This window comes from Rhea americana, unplaced genomic scaffold, assembly GCF_003343005.1.
Source record: "Rhea americana isolate MKP2758 unplaced genomic scaffold, rheAme1 scaffold_33, whole genome shotgun sequence".
NCBI classification, from domain to species: Eukaryota; Metazoa; Chordata; class Aves; order Rheiformes; family Rheidae; genus Rhea; species Rhea americana.
In genome coordinates, this window is record NW_028186457.1 from 4,839,780 (window position 1) to 4,862,298 (window position 22,519).

The following is a 22,519-nucleotide window of genomic DNA, read 5'->3' on the forward strand; positions in this document are numbered from 1 at the left end:
AGCGAGGCTGGCAGGGTGCTGCCCTGCCTGCTCTCCCCTGCAACTCTCACCCAGCAGTGAAGATGAACACCAGCAATGGCAGCAGAAGGACTGTGGGCCTTGTCCCCTGGCTCAGCTCTGCCTCTGCAAGCAGAATCCAGGCTCCAGCTTGGATGGGCACTGCGGTGGACACGTGCACCCCAGGCTGCAGCTGGGCTGAAACCCTCCTGAATCAGGGCCTCATCTCCACAGCCAGGGTCTTGTCTCCACTGTTACACCAAAACAATCAGTATATTTTCAAGAGCAAGTCCTTTACAAGCAAGGGCTGGCAGGGCTGCTGGAGTGAGGAGATGTGCTATTCCTTCCCTGAAAACAAACCCAACTTCCAGTTATTCTAGGGCAAACTCAAAAGATTTTAATTTTTTTTTAGCAAATTCTATCACGTAAATGTTAACAAAAAACATCTGTACAATTGCCATGATACACTCAAAAGTGAAACAAATAAGATATAAATACAGATATGGATGTAACATGACAAAAGCGGAAAAATAGAAAAAAATACATGCGCATGAACACAGTGCCAACAAAATCATTTCTTATGGCTGGCATTTTTCAGAGCGGTTTTTACTTCCCATTTAAAACATTATTGTTAGCAACATCCTGCTGTACTCTACAAAGACCTATTTTTCTGTCCCTTAATATGTAATATTATGCTTGATAAATAAAGGGGTGGGGAGAAGAGGTTTTGATGACAAAGATGCGAGTTACATTACTTATACAGGTTATTGGTAAGCTAGTAATAAGCAATAAAAAAAGACAGTCTTGTATTGTATTGTAATCCAGGCAAGCACACATAGTGTACCTTAAGAAAGCCACATGCCTCAATAATTCTGCACTACATGAGAACTACAGTACATAAGACTGTGGGGGCCGATGTATCCATTATTTGCCCATGGAGCACTGGTGCAGCCAACGGCAGAAAAATATCCACATCTGAGATTTCGGCAGCCTTACAGCCAGGAGCCGCTGTCTGCTGAGAGTCCTCCCCCATTCAGACTTTTTAAGCATGGTGGGCAAAATTTTTTTTTTTCTTTTTTTCCTCTCAAAGATATGAAAAAACCCAAAGCCCTGCATAATGGGCAGCAAGGGGGAAAAAAAAAAAGGCAGCTGCAGTAGTGGCTACTGCTGGGAGAACGTGAACACAAGCTCCACCGTCGTGGTGAGGCACTGCCAGCATGCAGATCTTCCTCTGCAAACGTGCGTGGACACTGTCTGATTTGTAGCCAGAGAGACCTTTATGCTTGCTAAAGAAAAAACGAAGTGATTGTACAGCTCTTGGAAATCAGAACACTGCAGATCAGAGAGGTGACATTCAGAGCTAGCCCTTTGAGTACTTCAAAGGAAAAAAAGATCAGGTCGTGTTCAACATACTAAACAACTTACTATGTACATTATACGCAAATGATTTATAAATACCTAAGCAGAACGCTCTCTACTGTATACAGGTATAACAGACTTCTAGAGTACTCAAAGGATGAACAGTCCTTGATTGACTCATGAAAATAAACAAAGTAACACACTAATGAGCATCTGTTGACAAACAGAACAGAATCCGATCAAGAAAGTAAGGCCTGGTTCTACCACGTGCAGCCCCAAATATGCCAATAGTATCCGAAAAATACATGCTCATCCCTGGAGTCTCAAAGCAGCCACAGATTCCACATGTATTTCYGAAGGACAAGCTCTTAATTCCTACTGTAGTGTCAGCACATGTGCTAGGGTCAGTTTAGGGACATTAATTACAGTGCGTTCACTTTCAGTGCATACTAACAGGATTTTATAAAATATAAGAAAAACATCTGAGAAGAAATTCAATTCCTGGAGTCTTGCTACAGTGTGCCATTCAAAAACAAATAAACAGCAAATGGTGATGGAACAAGCTCCACCACGGCTGGAAGGGGCTAAACGCCATCCAGTCGGCTATGCCAACCTTCTGAACCCCAGGACTGGGACAGATGCTCAACTGACATGAGGAGAAAGAGAGAGGCATAAATACTGAGCAGTTAGAGCAAAAATTAAAAAAAAAATAATAATTCAAACAAGACAGCTAACTGCTGCCAACATGTCAGCTGAATATTTCCTCAAAAGGGAAAATAAATTCATGTTAAACTAAATTTCGATCATTCAAAAAAAAAAAAAAAAATCTACCAAGCCTACTGAAAGATGATGTAAAGGAATGGTCCACAGAAAGGGCAACGCTGACCATGGAGCAGCCAATATAGTCACAACGGCATCCTCTAGTGAGGATGGCTTTAATCAAGCCTGCAGGAAGACCTTGGGGAAATCCCACACACCAGGACTGCAATGGTTTCTCCTGCCATAGCATTTTGTATCAGGAAATATGAGGGAAATTAGGCCTACAGCCAGTGAAAGCTTGGATATGTCCTGAGGGACTCGGGAGCAGGTCACCTCTCCTGCTCTCAGGCTACCAGTGCAGGAAAAGGGTCCAAAGGTGGAACTGGGTGCTCAGATGGGACAAGGTGCCATGTAGCACCTCCCAGCACAGCTCCTTAGAGGCTGCAGTGGACTGGGGCTGAGCCACCCAGGCACAGATCAGTGGGAACAGAGGACAATAGGGCTTCAGCCACCCTGCTGCGGCACTAGACATTTGTGTTGCCTGCATGCTGCTGAGGTGTCCCTTCAGCTCCCCATGGGGAGGGTGCTGGAGGGAGACTGAGGCACCAGAAGCAGYCAGAGAGCACATACAGCCTGTGGATCCATCCTCATGCTGCTGGCAGTAGGGGCAAAATCCACTTCTGACCCACTGCATGTTGGGGTAGGCCTGTCCATCTGCCAGGATCCAGCCTGGGACCAACAGCAGCATGAACGTCTTCCTGCTTCCTCTGGGTTATGGCAGCAGCAGGGGGAGCTCCCCCTCTGCAGACAGGAGGGTCTCCTATCAGTGAAGGATGGTGCCACAGGGTATTCGACTGCTGCTGGTTTGATTCTGACTTCATCTCCCTCATCAGTTCGAAAGGATCTGCCCAGCAGCGCCCTCAGCAGGGATGGCACCCAGAGCACTCTGCCAAAGCCCTCGTGAGGGTGCTGTACGTTCCTCTGAAGTGCTAAGTGCCCGCAGGACTGTGTGTGGGGCTGGCTGGGAAGCAGGAGGTTTCTGAAGGCAGGTAACAGCACTGCAGGWTCTTCAGGCACAGGAGGGGAGCTGTAGCAGGCAACTGGCACCAGCCCTGCCAGCCCCCACAGTGGGCACTTCCACAGGGGCATTTTGTCCAGTTTAAGATTCCCTTTCTGTCCTCTGGGGCGAACAATTTGCCCACRGCACACAGGGAGTGGGGATGAACAAGACCATTTGCCACCCAACACTGGGGGTCTAGTCAGAGGAGCAGATCAGCCCTTTGATGCTACAGACTTCAATAAAAATACAGCTTGCTTTGCAAAGCAGCACTACGATCTAGCCCTGCCRGCTCTGACTCCAAACCCACAGGTGYGCTCAGAGCCCAACACAACACCCAAACTCCAGTGTCTGATCGCAGGCATCAGTCCCAGAACTGTGTCTCAGGCTCCCTTCAAGGAGTTACAAGTAACCTGACATGCCTTTTGAGCATATAAGAGCGCCAAATGGGCAGGAAGAGGGGAAATATTTACAGTGTCAATGAATGTAGCAAGAGCCCAGCTGTTTCACAAAGCACAGCTGGCTGGAGAGCAGTTACAGAAAAAAACAGCCCATCAAAGGTCTGTTAGAACTATGTACAAAACTTGAATGTTTTAAAAGAACCTACTTTTTCCATTACTCATTTGCTATCTCTCAGTATTAAAGCATTAGAGGCTGGAACCACAGCCCTAGCTGCAAAGACCTCCTCATGGAGRATCCTGCAAGTTAGGCAGGCTGCAAGGAGGACGTACAAAAGAGGATCACAAGACTGGTAAGGAGAGAGGAGAATCCAGCCAGAATGGCTGCAACCATGGGGAGAGAGCACATTAACTAGCGCACAGAAACCAGAAYTGGGTATGAACTAAAATAACAAGATTTGTTTGACATTTATGCATGTCCACCTTTTCAGACTCAGTTTTGGAAACCTAACCTAAACATATTTCAGAGATTTCAGCAGGCTATACAAATATGTTTAAGTATGGCTTTCTGTTGTTCACTTTCTTTTTTTAATGAAGACTGCAACACAGACCTTGCTTCCTTTACATTCAATACCGATAAGATTCTACATAAAAGCTTTAAGGGACTAAAATACTGATTGCAATAAATATCTGCATGRCCTCCTTAAGCTGATGGAGTGTGCCAGTGAAGTAAGAGTAGCAGAAAGGTCTCTGAGAGGCACCATTGATTGCTTCTAAGTCTACACATGTCCAGATGTCTTCATTAACTGTGCGTTGAAACATCTGAAGAGGAACTGCTGTTGCTATTGGTAGTCTGGGCCCTCTTTATGTACAAGTTTAGTAGCTTCATCTGAAAGAGATGACAAAAATTATCAGAAGATGTCAGCAAAAAAATTATCAGAAGATGTCAGCAAAACAGTCAAGCAAAAGTTGACTTTAAATCTTAAATGTGTGTTCTGTAGGGAACCATTCTGAATGAGCTGACACCACAGTGGGCTCTCTGGATGAAAAATAGAAGTATTTCAAAATATACAGTAGCAGAATCCTGGTTCTACTGAAATTACAGCCAGATTTAATGGGATTTGAAAAATTGGTTGTGCTTCATTTCAGCAGCTGTCAGTCAGGGCACGTGTCCCGATCCTGCAGTCTGTTTCAGGTAAGCAGGATTCCCACAGAGCTCTGGTCAGTGGAGCCGCATTAGACACTGAACCTGGTCATGCACCAGCGACTTGAGAGCCTAGGTCCTTCCTAGGAAACACTCCTAATTCTTCATGCTTGGGGAGCCCAGTGGGACAGGTTTTGCTCTATTTAAAATGTTCATTTTCCATGATATATTTAAAAGTCTTCACTAACTTCGAAATATATTGTCCTAGCAGCTTCACTAGATTTACCATTGCAAGAGTTTTTTCTGCCTTACCACCTTCACTCCAGATCCTGTAATGACTCATGCACAAGTTTAACTTTAAACATGCAGCAGTCTGAGTAAACTGAGAGAAATTACTCACATGTTTAAAGCTAGTTATGCAGTACAGTAAGTCTGTGGCACCTAGATTCTGGGATAATAAAGTTTCTACAGCACTTCGATATGGGGATTCCCAACTGCTCAAGTATAAACGAGGTAAACATCAGCATCAACAGCTTTCTCTTTTTTCCAGAGGGAAACTGAAGTAATTTGTTTAGAGATAAGGCAACCCTATTTAGAAATAAAATCCAAGTGTCCTCAGATTCTGTCTTAACCCACACCACACTTCCTACCTGTAAAAGAAATTACTTGCTTTGAAATAACAAAAGGAAGGCCTCTGAACTAAGCAACTATCACCATGCATAAATCTATTCTAGACACAATAATGCAGAATTCATCTCAAATTTGCAGAGAAATYCCAGCTTTAGGACTTCAGACAGGAGAAAGAATCTAGCTTTCTGAACATTTTTGAAGAATAATTAAACACCATCAGCTTGAAAGCAACATCCTGGTTCTCATCTGAAGAACAGAGGTGAGTTAAGGACTTGATTTCACTTGCAGCATCAGCTCAGAATTTGAGTTTTGCTGCTGTCTTGACTGCTGGGCACAACAGTCTTCAGAGGGTCRCCTGAGCTCGCTCATCTCCCAGGAGAAAGGAAAGGAGCACAGCTGCTGTGCTGTTAACAGTGAAGCCCTAACCATGGCCTGTTGTGGAAAGGGCAGGTCCTACTCTCTCTCCCAATCCAGCAATGCATTCCCACTCTCCTGGCATCAGATTAGCTGTGCAGTCTCAGAAAGAGACTTAAAAAAACTACTTTTTAAATTTTTATCTATTTATTTTTTTATTTTAATTTTTCAGCCAGAGCAGCCCACTGTTCCAACTCACTGCATAGTCACCTCTGAATGTAGCACAGAAGAGGCAAGGTACACATGGCTGCAGTGGGAACAGTGAGGGACCAGCTCACTGGTGGCAGCTTGCATTACACAGGAATAAATATGTCAGGAAACTGATCCCAGCCCCCTCCCCACCCAGGACTCTCTCAGTGGGGTTTCAAATGCTCACACTGTGGAGCAAGTGCTGTGCTGCTGTAGTAGCATTCAGCAGTATGAGCTAGAGTAACTCATTAAGATTTAACTGAGCACAGGGAACTTGACCCAGAACCACTGTGAAGCCACTACTCTTGCTGGTAGTAGCGTGAGCTGTTCTGCTGCCTGTTGTCAAAATACCAAAGAGGTGTTACTCTTATACCTTGCTTCCCGTGAGTTGTGCAAGATGAGGTTTCAGTTCTTCTCCAATTACCGAATAAATTGCCACTAGGCAAAACACGCTAGCTTTACGGACACTGCTCTCCGTATTATCATAACCCTAGAAAACAAGAAAAAAGGGTCACTAATCAAAGAGCATCTTGCCAACATCCTTCCAAATCAATACACTAATAAATTGGTGAATATGCTGCAAGTGTAGCCATAGACCTAACAAAATATACCAGATAAGGCCTGCTTAATTTAAGAGCCAAATACATCCTATTTGTTACTTTAAAGTAAATAATGTTATTATATCATTAAACAAGAACACTGGTTCCTAACAAAAACTTGTAAAGCTTAGGACTCAAATGATAGGACCATCAAATACATATATTCCTGCATCCAGTTCAGATGACTGGATGATCAAGATTTAATTTCTTCAGTAGATTTTCCCTTATTTTAAATACAAAATAAATATTCAGTTCTTTGAAAACTGAAAAGCAGCAGGATGATCCAGSAGGTTATCCACTACACTAGTCCTACAACAGCCCTATGGATGTTTCTTGCTCCATACCCAGGTGATGCTTCCCACTGCTCCCAGTTTCCTGACCCAAATCCAACTCAGTGGCAACCAACTTACATGTTGGAAGTTGACCATTTCTGRGAAAAAAGCTACAGATGAAAACTAATTTTGCAGTAAAATGACCTAGTGGTTAGCTCACTCTGAATATGAAACCTAAAATTTTGGTTTGTGAAGTGCAATGTGTGTCTTGGATAGAATAGCAGTATCCAGGCATAAGAAATAGCAAAAAACTATCGTCATAGTGGATCATTTTCCAGCCTTTTTGCCACTGTGCAAAAAACACTGCATAGCAGTGCTACGCATGTGTACTAAGTCCATTAGATGAACAGACTTCTGTAGCCACAAGCTTTTTGATTACTTATCAGGCAGGAATGACCGTGGGAAAGAGCACGAAAGGCTGCGGTGGGTGTGCCAGACCTCAGGCAGCTATGGGAGAGCTCAAACTAGCCACCAGGTCACTCAACAGCTCACGACATCAGTTCTGTACAGTGGCAGTGATTTATCGCCAAGCCACGATCTCATGAGAAACGCACCGATCACTCCAGCAAGCTGGACGCTGCTTCCTCTGGACGCAGGGGGACCTCTGCCGGGAAAGCTGAGACGACAGACCCTGCGCGGCTGGGGCCGGGGACATCAGGCTGCCCACTGGCAAACACCCCAGCAGGCAGGCTAGACACCCCRAGGCAGAGCTCATCATGGGCATGACACCCACGGGCCCAGGCTCTCCAGGCAAAGGGAAAGCTTGCTCTAGGCTGGTCACTCAGCGTCTGCCTAAGGCTTAAAAGCCGGGCTCTGCCATGCCAGGGTCTGCTCAGCTGTCCCCTACTAAGCAACTCTCGCTGCTTCCCCAAGCAGGTGGGAGAAGCAAAACCCAAGCAGCAGAAGGGCTCCAGCACCAGAATAAAAATTGTGTGCTGCTGTGTTTCTCAGATACATCCAAGGGGTGTGGGCTAAGTAAGTTACCCCAGGCCAAGGCTGCGCTGTGTGTCCTGAGGGCTCATCTCTATGAGTATGGAGATGGAGCTACAGGAGATGACTCTCATCTCTGTGGGTCTCTAATCCAGACCCACTGACTCCATCCCTACACTTTGCACCCCACAGCACTTCTCAGCTCTGCAAAGTCTAGACCAGGACAACCTCTGTCCCCAAAGCTTAGCTTTCAGGCAAACAACACACACCAGGGGAGGCACAAGGTGCTCTGAGCAAGAGCTGGCTGGGGTGATTTGGGACCAGGACCTGGCACGTGCTGCAAACTACATCCACGGCCAGTCTGAAGGCAGCCCTGAAGGCAAAGGCCACTGAAGCCCTTATCAAAACAGCTTGGGGGGCTGGGAAGTCTCATTCTTTCTGCAACACTTGCGTACCAGCAAAAGCTTTAATGTAGGCGTATCAGCRCCCTGTCTCTGCCCTTGCGCTGCACTCAAACCACTAGGTAACATGGCCAGGCCTCCTCTTGCTTTCCTCGCTCAAGGTTGCATTCCTTTCTCCGCAGCCAGCGGGGCCTGCCACAACACGAGATGCGGCCACCGCCTCATCCCACAGCGGCTGGGTACGCTGCCAGGCCACGGCTTCTGGGAAGGGGCAGGAAGGGCTGTGACTTTCCCCAGGCTCAGAGGACTATGACCGCTACGACTGACTCTGCAGCTACAACAGCAGCAAAACAACAAGGAGCTGCCAGGTTTGKTTTTGTCTTTCACCAGTACAAGATGTTTCCTCCCTGGGCTGGCTGCTTCTGCAGCTACGATTGCTGCCGCTGCAGGGTGGGTTTCCTGAGAAAGCCAGAGCTGTAGGACCCTGCATCCCTCCCACCAAACTCCCCTACAGTGCTGTGCAGCAGCCTGCCCACACAAAGCCAGGCGCTGCTCTTGCCTTGCCAAAATCTCAGGCCAGAGAGATGCCACTTGGAGCTGCTGAGCTGCGCACATGCATTTACACTACCACTGTCTGACGCTTCTCACCTTTTAATCACTCCATTACCCTCACCAAGGTAAACAACTATGTAGGTGGTTTGCACTGCACAGAATCTTTCAGTCTGAAGGATCCCAAAGTACTTTACAAAGAGGAGTACAAGATTCACTTAATCACTATGAGTTTCTAAGGCACAGAAACAATCATTGGCAACTCTAAGATTAGAAGTCACAAATTAGCCTCCAAAACAGTATTCAAGATAGAGAAGCAATTTAATAAAACAAATGCAGCTGTGCTCTTTTCTAAGGCACACTGCTCCAGAACTTTTCTGGTGCATTAAGGCTAGTCCAGATTTATTTCCCAACAATTACAACTAAAAACTTCTTACAATGAAAGTGAAGATCAGTACAGAATTGCCTGATCCCCAGATGTTGGAATTTAGGAGCAGAATTGTAGGAGTTGACATTACAAAGCTGGAACAAATGCTTGAACACACAAGAGGTTTGTCTTGTCCTTCAGCTCAGTACGCTCACTATAAAGAGTTTTTTTTTTATCCCAGTTCTCCAGTGAAGTCAAAACATGCCACCCCCTTCGGACTGATTTGTTCCTGTCATAATCCCTCCCCGATAAACACATACACACTTAGTATTCTGCTCTGCTCTCTTCTTGCTGCTAYCTAATTTCTGTCTTGCTTCCAGCCTTATTCCTGACCATGTGCTGCCAGTTGCTTGTGTAGGGGAATGGAATAAAATTCCAATAGAGCCAGCGTTGAAAGCTAAATTCACAATATAAGACTATGCCTTAGCACTGGCAAATATAAAGCTCCCCACCCAACTTGAGAGGGTTGTGCAAGCCAGAAATTTGGTCTCCTGATTTCAGAGAAAAAGGAGAGACTATCCAGCCTGCTGGGATTCAAACTCAAATGCAAAGCACAATCAAAATGCAGAACAGCTCAGCAGAAATGAAAGGGGACTGCAAGATGTGCTGCTTGGGATACGCTGCAATTGCCCAAGAGGTGGCTAATTCCCACCAGGTTTATTGCATGGCTGCTACCAACTTCTTAGGAGCCAGGCATCTAACTGTGGAAGGCAAACACAGGAACTGGGAGTTTTCCTCTCCTTCTCCCTAATGTATTAAAACAGTATCAAAAGCTCAAAGATAGAAAAACTCAGAGTGATTAAAATTTTTATTTACCAGAATCTGGACCTAGAGGGTAATTTTCTCAGGTTACACACTTTACACAATAAACAATTATGCTTTGTGCTTGGGAGCACATGTGACATGAGATTCTGTACCTGTAACAATCCAGGAATAATATCAGGAAGGAGCTGATGCAACGATTCCTTAGAAATCCTCTCAATGACTTTTGTCTGCATTTTGATGGCAGCTAAATTAATTGGATAATCTGCAGTCTGAATGATGGGGCAAAGCACTTTGATGCACTGCTCCGGGTGGATGGAACTAGCCAGGGTAGAAGCAGCTTCCTCAGCAGCTCTGACCACCTGGAATGAAAGCAGAACAAAACCTTACATTAATGAGTTCATACTTCACAGCCAAACTAGGAATGACTGCCAGGAAATACTCAGAGATGTTCATTAACAGATCCACAGGAGGCTCTAGTGAGAAGCAATCAGCTCAGAATTAGTGTCCTTTGCCTCCAGTGACATATTTGTTCCAAGCAGACAGTGGAGACATCTGTGCCCATGGGGATGTGTCCTGCCATTTCCCACCTAAGCTCTGCTCTAATCAAACCCACAGTATGGAGGCAAACCAGATTTTGGATGTCCCTGACTGGGCAGCTGTGCTCCGAGCACCTCTACCACACACTAAGGCAGCAATGCAATCACATGTAAAGCATTGGAGAAACCAAAAATCCCACCAAGTAGAAATAGTGGTAGCACTCATGTTTTGCAAATTAGCCTACACTTTAGAGTGGTCATGCAAGAAGAGGGAGACCTGAATTCAACTGTGTTCTTAGCCTCAGGGAAGGTAAATCCAGATCTTTCACTCTTTACTCCAGTGTGTAGGACGCTATGTAGGAGAGAAAATCCAATTTTGGTCTCCCCTCACATAAGAGTTTATTCATTTTACATTCTGCAGTAACTGGTTAAAAAAGCCAGAATGGAAAGGCAGGTTTCCTCCTTTCAAGTGTCTGTGCTAACTGCCAGGCAAAGTCCTATTTTCCCTTGGCTGCACTCTTCCTGGCCACAAATCCCATATTCCTTGTTCACCATATTCCTCTTCCAGTACAAAGGCTAGAGGATGTTTTCACCCACCTTTTCCTGCTCCCCTTCGTGTTCACCATCAAGAGTGGGAATACCWGAGTACCCACTCAGTGGGTGCCCTAAGGGACAGAATTAAATCAGATATCTCAACGCTAAGAAAGATCCACAAATCTTTGTGTGTAGTATTTCCTGGCTAGCCCCAGGCAGTCTCCAGCTCTGAGCCCAGCAGCACCACACAGCCTTTGAAGGCACCTCCCTCTCTTCCCAGACTGYACGGGAAGCGCAAGTGCCTGTTACAGGTCCTCTAACTCATTCCAAGCCAGACACTGTGGGTGTTTTATGGAGCTGATACTCCAGAAATTCAGCACGAGGAAGTCTATCCCAATCTGGAAAGGGGGGAGAGGGAGAAGGAAGAGAGGAAGCAAAGGGAAAAAAAAAAGCCCAATTGATCTGCAGATAGAAACAGTGACGAGTGGCCAGCTCGGACAACTGCTCCAGCAGAACAGATCGTCTCTGCCTACACAGCACACCTTACCCACATCCACAGCTCCTCAGGGCTGCAGCACCTTTAAYCTTCCACTCTCATCAATACTGGCCTCACTGAAACAGGTACAGCTGCAACATGCTTGTACACCTGAGAAATAACAAAACCTGTCCACTTGCTCTTGGCATCCTCTAAAGCAAACCTGACAGCAAAAGTTACCCTAGATACCTCATGCAGTATAACTACTGCACGCAGAAAAGGTACGGACAGGACTGTAAAGCAAACCTGAGAGACCGCAGCAGCGCCCTTTCACAGAAGACAAGCTGTTAATCTACTCCATCTACCTCAGGCTTTTCTCAACAATTAATATAGTGTTAAAACATTTTCCAAAGGGGGAGAAAAAAAAATACTGAATACTGACTAGGCAGTCAGTATTCAAAAAACTTCATTCTGAAAGATCCATGAACGAGTATGGAACAGAATGCTCTTTTTCATCTTCCCACTAGCACTTTGCTAATTCCTCTTCACTTTCAAGAAACATAAAAGTTAGCATTTTTCCACATTTTGCCAGTACAAGTTTAACAGGAAACACTATGTGGATTTTTTTGAGTAAGGAGAGAAACATCCAATGAATGGATGAATTAGATTAATRAAATCTAATGCCATAGTTTGGTATCACAGCATTGAATTGCTGGCATGGATAAAGTCAGGAGGTTTCCTTTAAAGGAATTCACTACTTGGCACAGCAGCTTTTGACATCACCTTTCCCAGTGCTGAAAAACTGCTACCGTCAAGCTTTCTACAAAAATGCAATGGAATTACAAGACCACCCAGAAAACTTGTAGTCTGCTTAACATTCATGAGCAAGTCATCTTAGCTTAAAAAATACAATAATAAAAATAACCCAACACCAAACCACCACCATCCAACCCCACACATGCAACACCCACTACCTGTAAGTATCTGGACACAGACCACTTGGGATTTTGCTTTTCCACAATTCCAAATGCTGTTAGTAAATGTTTTCAGATAGCCCGAGAAAGAAAAGCTTGAACACATATCACAACATAATACTCAACTTTTTTAATCCTCCTGATATCTTACTTGATAAGGAAGTAACAGTATTTTAGTAAGCCCTTCAGGACAGATTCTGGTCTCAAATACACTACTGTAAATGTGGAGTAGGTGAAAACGTAAATAAGCATTCTAGTCAGGTTTTAACCCTACATCCTATTTGCATTAAAGTTTACCATGAGCATTTAAGTTGCAGGTATGAGCCAAGTGTATGAGAAAACCTTCAAAAGTCTGTTACTAATTCCAAGCACAAGGGGTTAATATGGCTGTAATTTTTCAAAAAATGAGCCAGGGTTTAAATAGCAACAAAGGTCAAACATATTTTGCATACTGTAAACTCAGCAAGAAAAGTTGTAAATGTGCCAGATTATTTGTGCCCGTGTTAAGTCCTCCTTTCACCAAACCTGCCTGTTTCAGGCAAGCATCTGACCGCATTAGCGCAGCGGTTGGGTATTTCAGATCACTTCACCAGGAAGTGCGTTTCTTCTAAATACAGAAGGGCGTATCACAGAACGCGTGTCCAGCAGGCTCCCTGCTGAGGCTAGCTTGTAAATGTGACAACACCAAGCAGATTTCCAAGTCCCGTGAGAGCACATCTGGGAGACAGTGTCTCCATCTAAGCCACACTCCAGCCAGCCCCTTAAGCACATGTTTAACTAACAACATACTTAAGTCTCACTGACGTCAATGGGATTCAGGCCTGTGCTTACACGTTTGCTTGAATTGGCGCCTCGACAGGTAAGCAGCTCCCCGCTCCGCTGGGAAGGGACAGAAGGGGGGACAGGCTGGGGCAGCACCAGCTGAGAGCGAGCCCAGAGCGTAGGCTCTGCCTTCATTCATCTCTGCTGCCCCAGAAAGCTGAAATGCAACCACTCTGCACTGGCAGTAACGGTGCTGACCAGAAGGTCTTTCCTTCCGGCTTCAACAGACCAAAGCACTGTCACCCAGACCAATTCTGCATCCACGAGAGAGAGAACTGCTCTAGGTACTTACATGGTGCTCTCAGAGTCGCATTCACCCAGCGATGCCAGAGAAATCAGCAGTGCTCCCACAGAGAGGCAAGGACATTATCAAGAGATACAAACTGCTGGGTCATTTGGCAACAGGAGTATGCAATCAGAGCTGAGTTCAGTGAAGATACCTTGCTGTGAGGCACAACACTCATGTCTTGCAGAGTATACATACTATGTATGGTGTGCCAATATAAAAAAAAAAATCATTTTTTAATCAGGGATTTGACCTGACCAGCAGAGTGAAACAATCTTAAAATGAGTGGGAGAAATGAGCTAACAGCATCAAGTAACAGTTCTTCCTCCTATCTTTGGAGAGATCTATAGATATACACCCAGAAACAACAGGAATGGTCCTATTAGGGTCAGACTAACTGCCGCCACCGCAGGAGTTAGTGGCTATGAGATGCCACCCTTTAAATTCAAGAAAAAGGTTTGCTCTTCACAACATGCTCAGACTGGGAAGCTCACTGTTACAAGAGGACACAGATACTAAATGAATTAAGAAAATTAAACTAATTCCTGCAAGAAAATCCATCAAAGGCCAATAAACACAGAAGGGCACAGGGAACCTTTAGCACAGAAAGACTGTCAGCATCAGACAGAAGAATGGAGAATATTCTCAGAGAAGCATCACTGCACGTTTACTTCTGGCATCATTGTCAGAAGCAGCGTATCAAGAGAAGCAAATTTTTTGTCTAACCTAATACAATTCTCCATGATCTCAGAAACATGAAAGAAAAATAGCAGTCATCAAGCAATGATGACAACTAGAAGAAGCAATTTCAACAGGGTGGCTATGAAACAAGATCTGCAAGACTGGCGAGAGCCTGCAACGTTTTAAAAACAATGACACTATAAGTTGTGCACAGGGTATATCACAAACATGATTTTGGCTCTCAGTAAAAGCTTAGAGCAAACTATGGTATGAACTGGATAGGCTGATGCCATCTGAAGGGCAGGTAGCCCAGGAATGCTGATCTAAGAGATAGCATTTCACTTTAAAGAAGCAGGTTTTTCTCCTTTCCAAATGTTTACCTTATGCTACATGCTAGAGACTAGATTCAACCTGACTACTGCTGGCATAACATAAGCTGAGTTCCTTGAAAGAGATCTGCCATGCATTAAACCTTTCCTGCGAGCTCTTCCAAAAGAAGTGGTTATAATTCCACCTAATTTGCTTTGGGGGAATGAACCATTTTCACCCGCGTGGATCCAGAGAGACAGAGAGGAGGTAAACAACCTCCATGTCTAACAATGCCTTTCTTAACACTGTAAAGGAGTAGCTTCAAAGCAATGGGTCAAACAGCCCCAGGAAGGTCTGCGAAATGCTTTCCGATTTCAGTAGGTGGGGACATGTGGACGTGCAGTATTAAGAATAGCGTGATGAAGACAGCCACCTGCCAGGGCTCCCCCCCCTCCTTTTTTTTTTTTTTTTTTTTTTTTTTTAAAAAAAAAAAGCACATCAGGATCACTGGCGTTCCACAAAAGTTGCTGGACACGCTTTGGACCACAACAATTCCTACCAGCTTACCCAACTCACATCATAATGCAGCCACTGGAACCTATTTGCTTAAGATGCACAAAACCAAGAGACCAAGACTCCCCACCTCTTCAGGGTAACCTCTTCTGCTCAGCTATCACTCTCAGCGCTGCCCAACGCTGCAGCACCTTCTCTGTTATAACCTGCTCTTGGTGATCATGCAGCAACTTTCTAAGGATTTTGATAGTTTCACTTCCACTTTGAAATGACCCAAGCTCTTGTCAAATAACCACAGMAAAATATATGTCCTCACTCATCTAAGGCAGAATATCCCTGTTTCACAGACTACATAGGGCAGAGTAACTCATGCCTGGACCTCAGCAGAGCAGCGTCCGTATGCCCAGATGAGTTCATGTAGGATTGTAAGGTGGAGTACTCTGCCCCAGTTGCTAGTTGCACTGTCCCTCCAGAAAGCTRTAGGGAACGCAGTAGTGTAAAGAAAAAACACTAAAAACTTAGAGGCTCTATCCTCGATTGTGAAATATGTGGAGTGTCAGCACAGTTTAATAATCAGAAGAACAAGGGTTTTGCTTTGGGACTTAMAAGGCACACAGTTATGTTTTTGAGCTGGCTTTTGCCATCTAGACGTGGTTACTTTAAGTCTGTATAATCTAAGCCGGAGGGGATGCAGGCTTACCCATACTGAGCCAGGCAAGCGCCCATCCCTGAAGTGTTTACAGTCTGATCCAGGTGGGAACAAACAATTAAGAATTGGGTTTCAGAGCAGGAAATAGACTCAGAGCAATGTGGAGTACTAAGCAAATAAAAAACAATATGATTTCTATAAAGGATTCAAAGGCGATGAACTAGATTAGATTGTCCTCCTGTGTACTAAATATTTCAAATATGCTGGGAATTAAAAAAAAGACGTAAGTAAATGTATACTTATGAAACAACAAATGCCAAACTGCAGCACTTGACAGCATCCAGTATGGAGGATGTATCAAATAACCTAAAAGATTGATCATTCTGTACTACTTTAATAAGCTATATTCTGTAGAAACAGACACAGACTATACCATCATTGGAAGACAGTTAGATTTTATCTTACAAATGCCAGAGGCCAGTCTAAAAGCACCTCAGCAAGATAGCAAGTTATTTACAGTTAACGAATAGCTGTGATTTGTTCTTATTCATCATCTTATAGATGGTTACAACAAGGAATGATATATTTCAATTATGCTTATAGTCTCTGGGTAATAAAAGACCAAAATCAGATATTTAAACATGGCACAATATTCTGCCCTTACACAAGGAAAATACTCAGATACATTTATAGGCTTAGTTGCAGAGAAAAACAGAGACAGAATCAGGAAATTAGCTGTCCTCTAGTTTTCACTGGTAAAGATGTTTTGAGACAATTTCCCAAGATAATTGACTATTTCTGTTTTAATACTCATTAATAAACTTATATTCATTTTGCTGGTATGCATCTGAAGCAATGTCATGTCAATGGTATTGGGTCAGCAGACAGCATCTCTCCTTAGTAACGGGTGAGTAACTATACTGGAACAAATAAGTTAATATTAACTAATTGGCAACAGAAGGATRGTTCTCTTCCAAATAATTGCAAACAGTGATAAAAATCAACAAGATTTAATATCGCTCACAACTTCAATTACATTCTAATGCTCCAAAAGTAAGTGAAAAGCATTTACACGTCAACCCCATAAATATTTGCAATTATGACTAAAACAGACTTGACTCTTCACATCATTAAATCAACAGCATTGAATAGGCTGTTATACTATAAACAGTATAAATATAGGCTGAAGTTAGGAAAAAATAAGAGTAAACTAAAGAAGATAGATCCCAACCCAAAGCCTTTCAGCCTGTAGCCCAGGGTTATGTTAATTTTGAACCCATGTTAAGGTCCTCCTGCATTTGCGCCCCCAAAAGCGTGACTCAACACTGCCATCCAGCCCCATTGACTGAGGTTTCCTCTCCTATATCCCTGGGCAGGTGCGTGGTGCTGTTGGGCTGGATCCTGGACCTTGCTTTGAGAAACAGAAGGCAAGAGAAGTTCTAGCAATGGCAAAGACCTASCTGTTCAAATACTTAACTCTGGACTTTAACACCCTTCTCTCTCCCCACCCCACCAGTTACCCAGGCATCCCAAGATGTTCAACTATGCTGACACTGTTCTGATGTTTTAAGTTAAGGGAAGCACAGGGCATGAAATATCACGTTTTCAACATTACACTTGATTTCTGTAAAAATATCAGTCACACRTGAGGAATATGAGCTCTGAGGGGCATTAAAAAGTCAATGATAATCTCAAAAGCTTGCTACAAACAGCAGTTCTGGAGAACTTTCAGGAAAAAAAAATACAAGGGCACTGAGTCAAGGTGAGCTGAGAAGTATGCAACCAGGAAAACCTAACAATAAAAGGCACTCCTTCAGAACACAATGTTTTGTCTGACTGCTTTATCAGAAAATCAATTTACAACTGCTGCTTATTACTCTGAACTGAAAATGACAGGAGTGCAAAAACTCTAAATCAGAGAAAGGACGGTAGGCAGAATATGGCAATCCCCAGTCACTGAAGGTTTAAAGGTTTTCGACCTTTGCATTTTCAGCCTGTTCAGTTATTTCTTCCCTATGGGTGCTTTTTGGTTTTTCTTTTCTTTCATATAGTTTCTGCTATGTACAACCAATGTAACTTTGTCAGTTACGCAATGCTCTGATCTCTACAACGATCTTTTCCATAAGGCAGAGCTAACCAGAGATGCCTAAAATTGATGGTTTAGTACAAGGCTTTTTCCTTTTGCAGACAAGATTAAATATCTTAGATTTCAAAGGAAAGATTTTGGTAAAAAAAAAGCCATCACAGAAATAAACAGGAATTCACGTGCTGTTTTCTGGGGTTTCTGGGGTCTGCATGTTGTTTCTGCAACATGCAGAAGGTGGAAGAAAAGATCTAGGTTGGAATCCACAAAGTTGTCTGCAATTTCAAATGTAATTATGATGTCCTTTTATTTTACTGTAGTCAAATACTTCCGTTTGACTTTTACACATATGAATTCTTTCATAGCACAAAAATGCAAGTCACCCTTCCCCTTGTCTCTTCCCCTCTGTCCAATGTTGTTGTTCTCAGCAGGATGCCCTTGTTGTCCATTTTCTGTTGTTATCCACCAATTCTCCAACATAACCCAAATTTATCATTGTCTTTTCACACACAGTTCTACTTGTACACTAGTTTGATGTTCACCAGCGTATTTTTTATCCTTGTCTGTGCAAATGTAAGCACTACAATGGGCTTAAGGTGATCCACAAGCTTATCAAATATGCACTTTTACATTGCTGGGCCTCATCTTGTCCCCAGATAAATAACATAATCCCAAGAATTCATAAAGATGGCCTACAACCTCAGATAGCTCTTAATTCACATAAACAGCTGTTTCAGTCTCAAAATTTCCAGCTTCAACAAGCATAAACCCTGTCCTTTCATACTTGGGAGGCCTTTCATGTCAAATTATTCTACTGTCAGGATTGGTCAACATGTTTACTTGTTAAACCTCACACTTCTYCAGCATGTCCATACTGCTTTCCCAGTAGTAACACTGCATGGTTCACTCACCTCCTTGTGGGAATCCTTATGTGCTTCCAGGGTTTTCATGATGGTCAACTCAGCATAGTTCTTGAACCTGGCTGGCTGATTCCGTAAGATCTCCCTCAGGACTCTTAGTGCCAGGGCTCTTATTGAATGCTGTGTCAAGAGAAAGCCACATTAGAAATCATTTCTCAAAATTCTACTTTGAAGTAAATTCTGATGGCTCCCTACCCCATCAGAAGAGTTGCATTTACTTTGCTGGAGTTGGCAGAGCAAACAGTGTAATCAAATTGAAAATTGAGTTGGTCTCATTGCTCCTACTGCACAGAAATTCACATAAAATGACTGTTCTCACAGACTGTTCTCTTTCTAGGAAAGAATCAGAATGGTTCCTTTTTTGGTTTTAATTCTATACTTTCTTCGTAATGAAGTACAAGTTTGTTCCCAAAGTAGCATGCCTGTATTACATGAAYGTACAAAGAAGCTTAGATTGTATTTGTTTTGCTCCTCCTCTTTTGCTTAGCTTTGCACACAAACTGAGCTCCAATCATGCAACAGTCAAAGCTGTTTCTCATATACAGATGCAGTCAATCAACTTTTCCTGTAAGTCTTATGGAAATTATTTTCAAGACAGTCAGTCATTGTAGTCACTCTGACTTGTGTATTAATCCTTTGTATCAAAAGATCATTAGCAGAAGGTACTTAGAACATCTGCTTTATTTTTATAACTGTTTTAAGGTTTTCTAATTGGGACCATTCCAAATATACTCTATTATTTCAACAGATGAATACTTCGTTTACTCTATACTGAGTCTTTCGATGCTACTTAGATAAAGCCCACCATATCTTCCTGCACATCTATGACGATGTTGTAATTATACATGTAGGAAACTACAGCAACTCACATTTACACTACAAACAGTGACTGTGAAAACAGCAGTCACCTATACTACTTCAGAATTAAAGGTACGTTTTTAAGAGTGCCATATACTTTACAAAGAGTATTAGAAGCACACATCTGAATCAGGTTAAAGGAAAAACAGAACTGTAAATACTTCTAAGCCTAAATAACATAACATTCAGATAGAGTATGACTCTGATTTGAAGGAGCAGTCAGGGTGCTGACTCTTAGTGAGTCTTACCKTGTTTTGGCCCTACAAGTCAAAGCAAGAGTTTCGCCTGTAAATTTCTACTTTGGTCAACTACTGTCAAATATAAAGCTTTGACAGCAGCGCAGTACACATTTTCTCATGTRTACATGTGCAGCCTTTCTAATAGTTTAGAACAAGATCCCCTGTAAAAGCAGTTTGCTCTTGATAAAGCTTTTGCAAGGAGAGACTCATCCCATAACATATAGTATCCTGGATCTTTAACCTACACAGAGCAAAAATGGAAATATTCATCTCCAATTTCTGAGGCAATTCATCTGCTCCAGGGTGCCTTTCTTCTCCTCTCTGATTTAGGGAGCACAGGGGGGAGAYAGAAGGAGGTGGGATTAGAGTGACTCATCTAATTTGTAAGAGAACAATTTTTGAAACCTTKATTATTTTTTAAATTAATTTCCTTTCTCATTCTAGTTCAATTTCATAACTACTTGTTACTAAACACTTGAGGAGGGAGGGAAAAAAACTTAGTACACTTCAGAGTAGCTTGAAATTCATCATTTAACACTGACAATGAACACGAAGTCAACAGCCTTCACAAGAAAACTTTACTAGTGCACTAGCACTAATGAAATGCTGAAGTAATAACAAGCAATACAAATGCAACAGATTTCATTTAATGTSGAGAAGCTATCATCCTAGATGAAGCAATATACAGGACAATCAAGACAAAAATCTTCATCTCACRTCTTTGTCTCCAAGCGTTTCCAGCAACAAGAGCAGAATGGTTTTGAAATGTTCCTCCCAGACTCCAAGATTATCTTCCCGCGTGATCTTCAGCAGTTCCAGGAGGGCTCCTTTCCGCTCCTCCACCCGCTCGTTGTGATTAGAGAGCTCTTTCAGAAGATCAGCCACCAAATCAGAATGGTCAATGGGTACTTCTAGGACAAAGGACAGCAAGTCATTTGGGGAAAGGAGTAAAAGATCAAAAGGCACTAAGATTACTAACCCTGTACAGAACAAAGTGTGTGTAACAGGCCCCCCAAAAAGGCACCAAATTCCAGGTGGCCTCAATCAAGCAGGAAAGAGGATCTGACAAACCCATAATTTCACCCAAGTTCATCTCACAGCTCATGAATCTACATGGCTTCTAACTAACCAGGAAGAAATGATGATTGAATTTCATTCAATTCCAATAATTAATTCTACAAGATGAGAATTGCTACAGTTTGTCCTAGACTTACACACCCAAAGTATGTTCCTTAGATCGCAGTACAGTGACTCATCAACATACTGCTAAGGAATAAAGTGAAGCTGCAGCATCATTTACATATAGTGAAACACACTTAACAAGTTATGAACCTAGTGAGTGGTTTCAGTTCTAAAGAACAGAAGGTCCACAAAACAYGGTCCCTGGAGATACACTTAGCTTGGACTCTTAAGGGAGTAGTTTGATGCAAACTCTATAGGCAAAAACGCACAAATTGTGGTATAAAATTTTCTCAAAAGCCCCATATCAGGTTCAACTGTCACATGAGAACACAGAGTATTTCGTGCCAAGCCTCATCTCAGGTGTAAAGTAAAACACAACGTATCTTTACACAGACCTGTATCTGAGAGCACTACACATATATAAATACATCAAGAACAGAACAAGCCACTTGCAGTTTTACAAGATATAGATACAAACCATCCCGAAGCTGATCCATGTCATCATCAAACACTGCTTCCTTCAGGGCAGTCTTGTCATAAGTGTTAATCGTATCGGAATAAGGGTAGGGATTGTACTCTCGAGCACGGGGCCCCGAAAATGCGCGGGGAGGCTGAGTGTTGAGAAGGGAGGTTTTGTTATCTAGAGCCATCCTTCCCCCTTCCACAATGTCACTGCTGCCGCGGACGTCACTGGCAGGCACTGCAAGGCCACCATCTCGAGACACCTGGAGAAGCAGGCAGACAGAAAAGATGCGAGAATATTCAAACTCGAGGAGAAGCTGCAATCTTCTGAAGCCCATCAATAAGAAGATACATTATCAATTTTGCAAAGAATCCTTTACACATACTTAATTACTTCACTAAAACTCAGATTATCTCCTCTTTCCTTTACTCATGTAAACAACACCGTTTCAAAAAAAATCTCACAAGCATAGGGACAACACAACAAGCAATGCTAGCATTCCTAAATTTAACTGAATTCCTAAAATTGTACAGGCTGTCAAAAAAACATAAACAAGCTCTGGGACAATACCAGCATTCTAAGAAGGAAATTACCAGCAGCAGATGAAAAGGGGCTTCTTTTATTTAAAAGGGAATCAAAGCAATAGCCTTCTCAAAAAACCTCACAATCACACTGATAAAGGGACCTGGATGGTGTTTAGCAAGCTATTACCAAACAAACAATAGGAGAGTMCCAAAGAAAAGACATCTTGGACCATTAAAGACTTTTTAGAATGAGTTAATCTACTAACCTAAACTTGCATTTGTCCAGGTAGGAGGAAAAAAMAATATTCCTTACAACTCCTGTAAATTCTGATGCCCACATGTTTCATTAAAACAGGTGGCATCTCCCATGGCAGATAACTGCAACCATTCACACAGCGTAAGGTACCATAACAGTCAGGCAGTCAAAGTGGTTATAGGACCTTCCTATGTATGAATTACAAGATGTGCCGGAAATCAGCTGTGTATTTAAATACAAAAAAAAAAAAAAAAAAAAAAAAAAA

The 22,519-nt window shown here is 43.0% G+C and overlaps 1 protein-coding gene across 1 annotated transcript in view; it reads right to left on the reverse strand.

Annotated features, from left to right (window-relative positions):
- Positions 1-368: 368 nt before the first annotated feature.
- CLASP1 (cytoplasmic linker associated protein 1) overlaps positions 369-22,519 on the reverse strand; it is a 176,060-nt gene continuing 153,909 nt past the window's right edge. Inside the window, exons 35-40 of the mRNA XM_085311005.1 lie at positions 21,490-21,736; positions 20,547-20,740; positions 18,724-18,852; positions 10,103-10,309; positions 6,321-6,437; positions 369-4,459 (exon numbers count right to left, since the gene is read on the reverse strand). Of these exons, the coding sequence (XP_085167131.1) occupies positions 4,373-4,459; positions 6,321-6,437; positions 10,103-10,309; positions 18,724-18,852; positions 20,547-20,740; positions 21,490-21,736 (981 nt within the window). The 3' untranslated portion in view covers positions 369-4,372. The remainder of the gene's footprint in view (positions 4,460-6,320; positions 6,438-10,102; positions 10,310-18,723; positions 18,853-20,546; positions 20,741-21,489; positions 21,737-22,519) is intronic.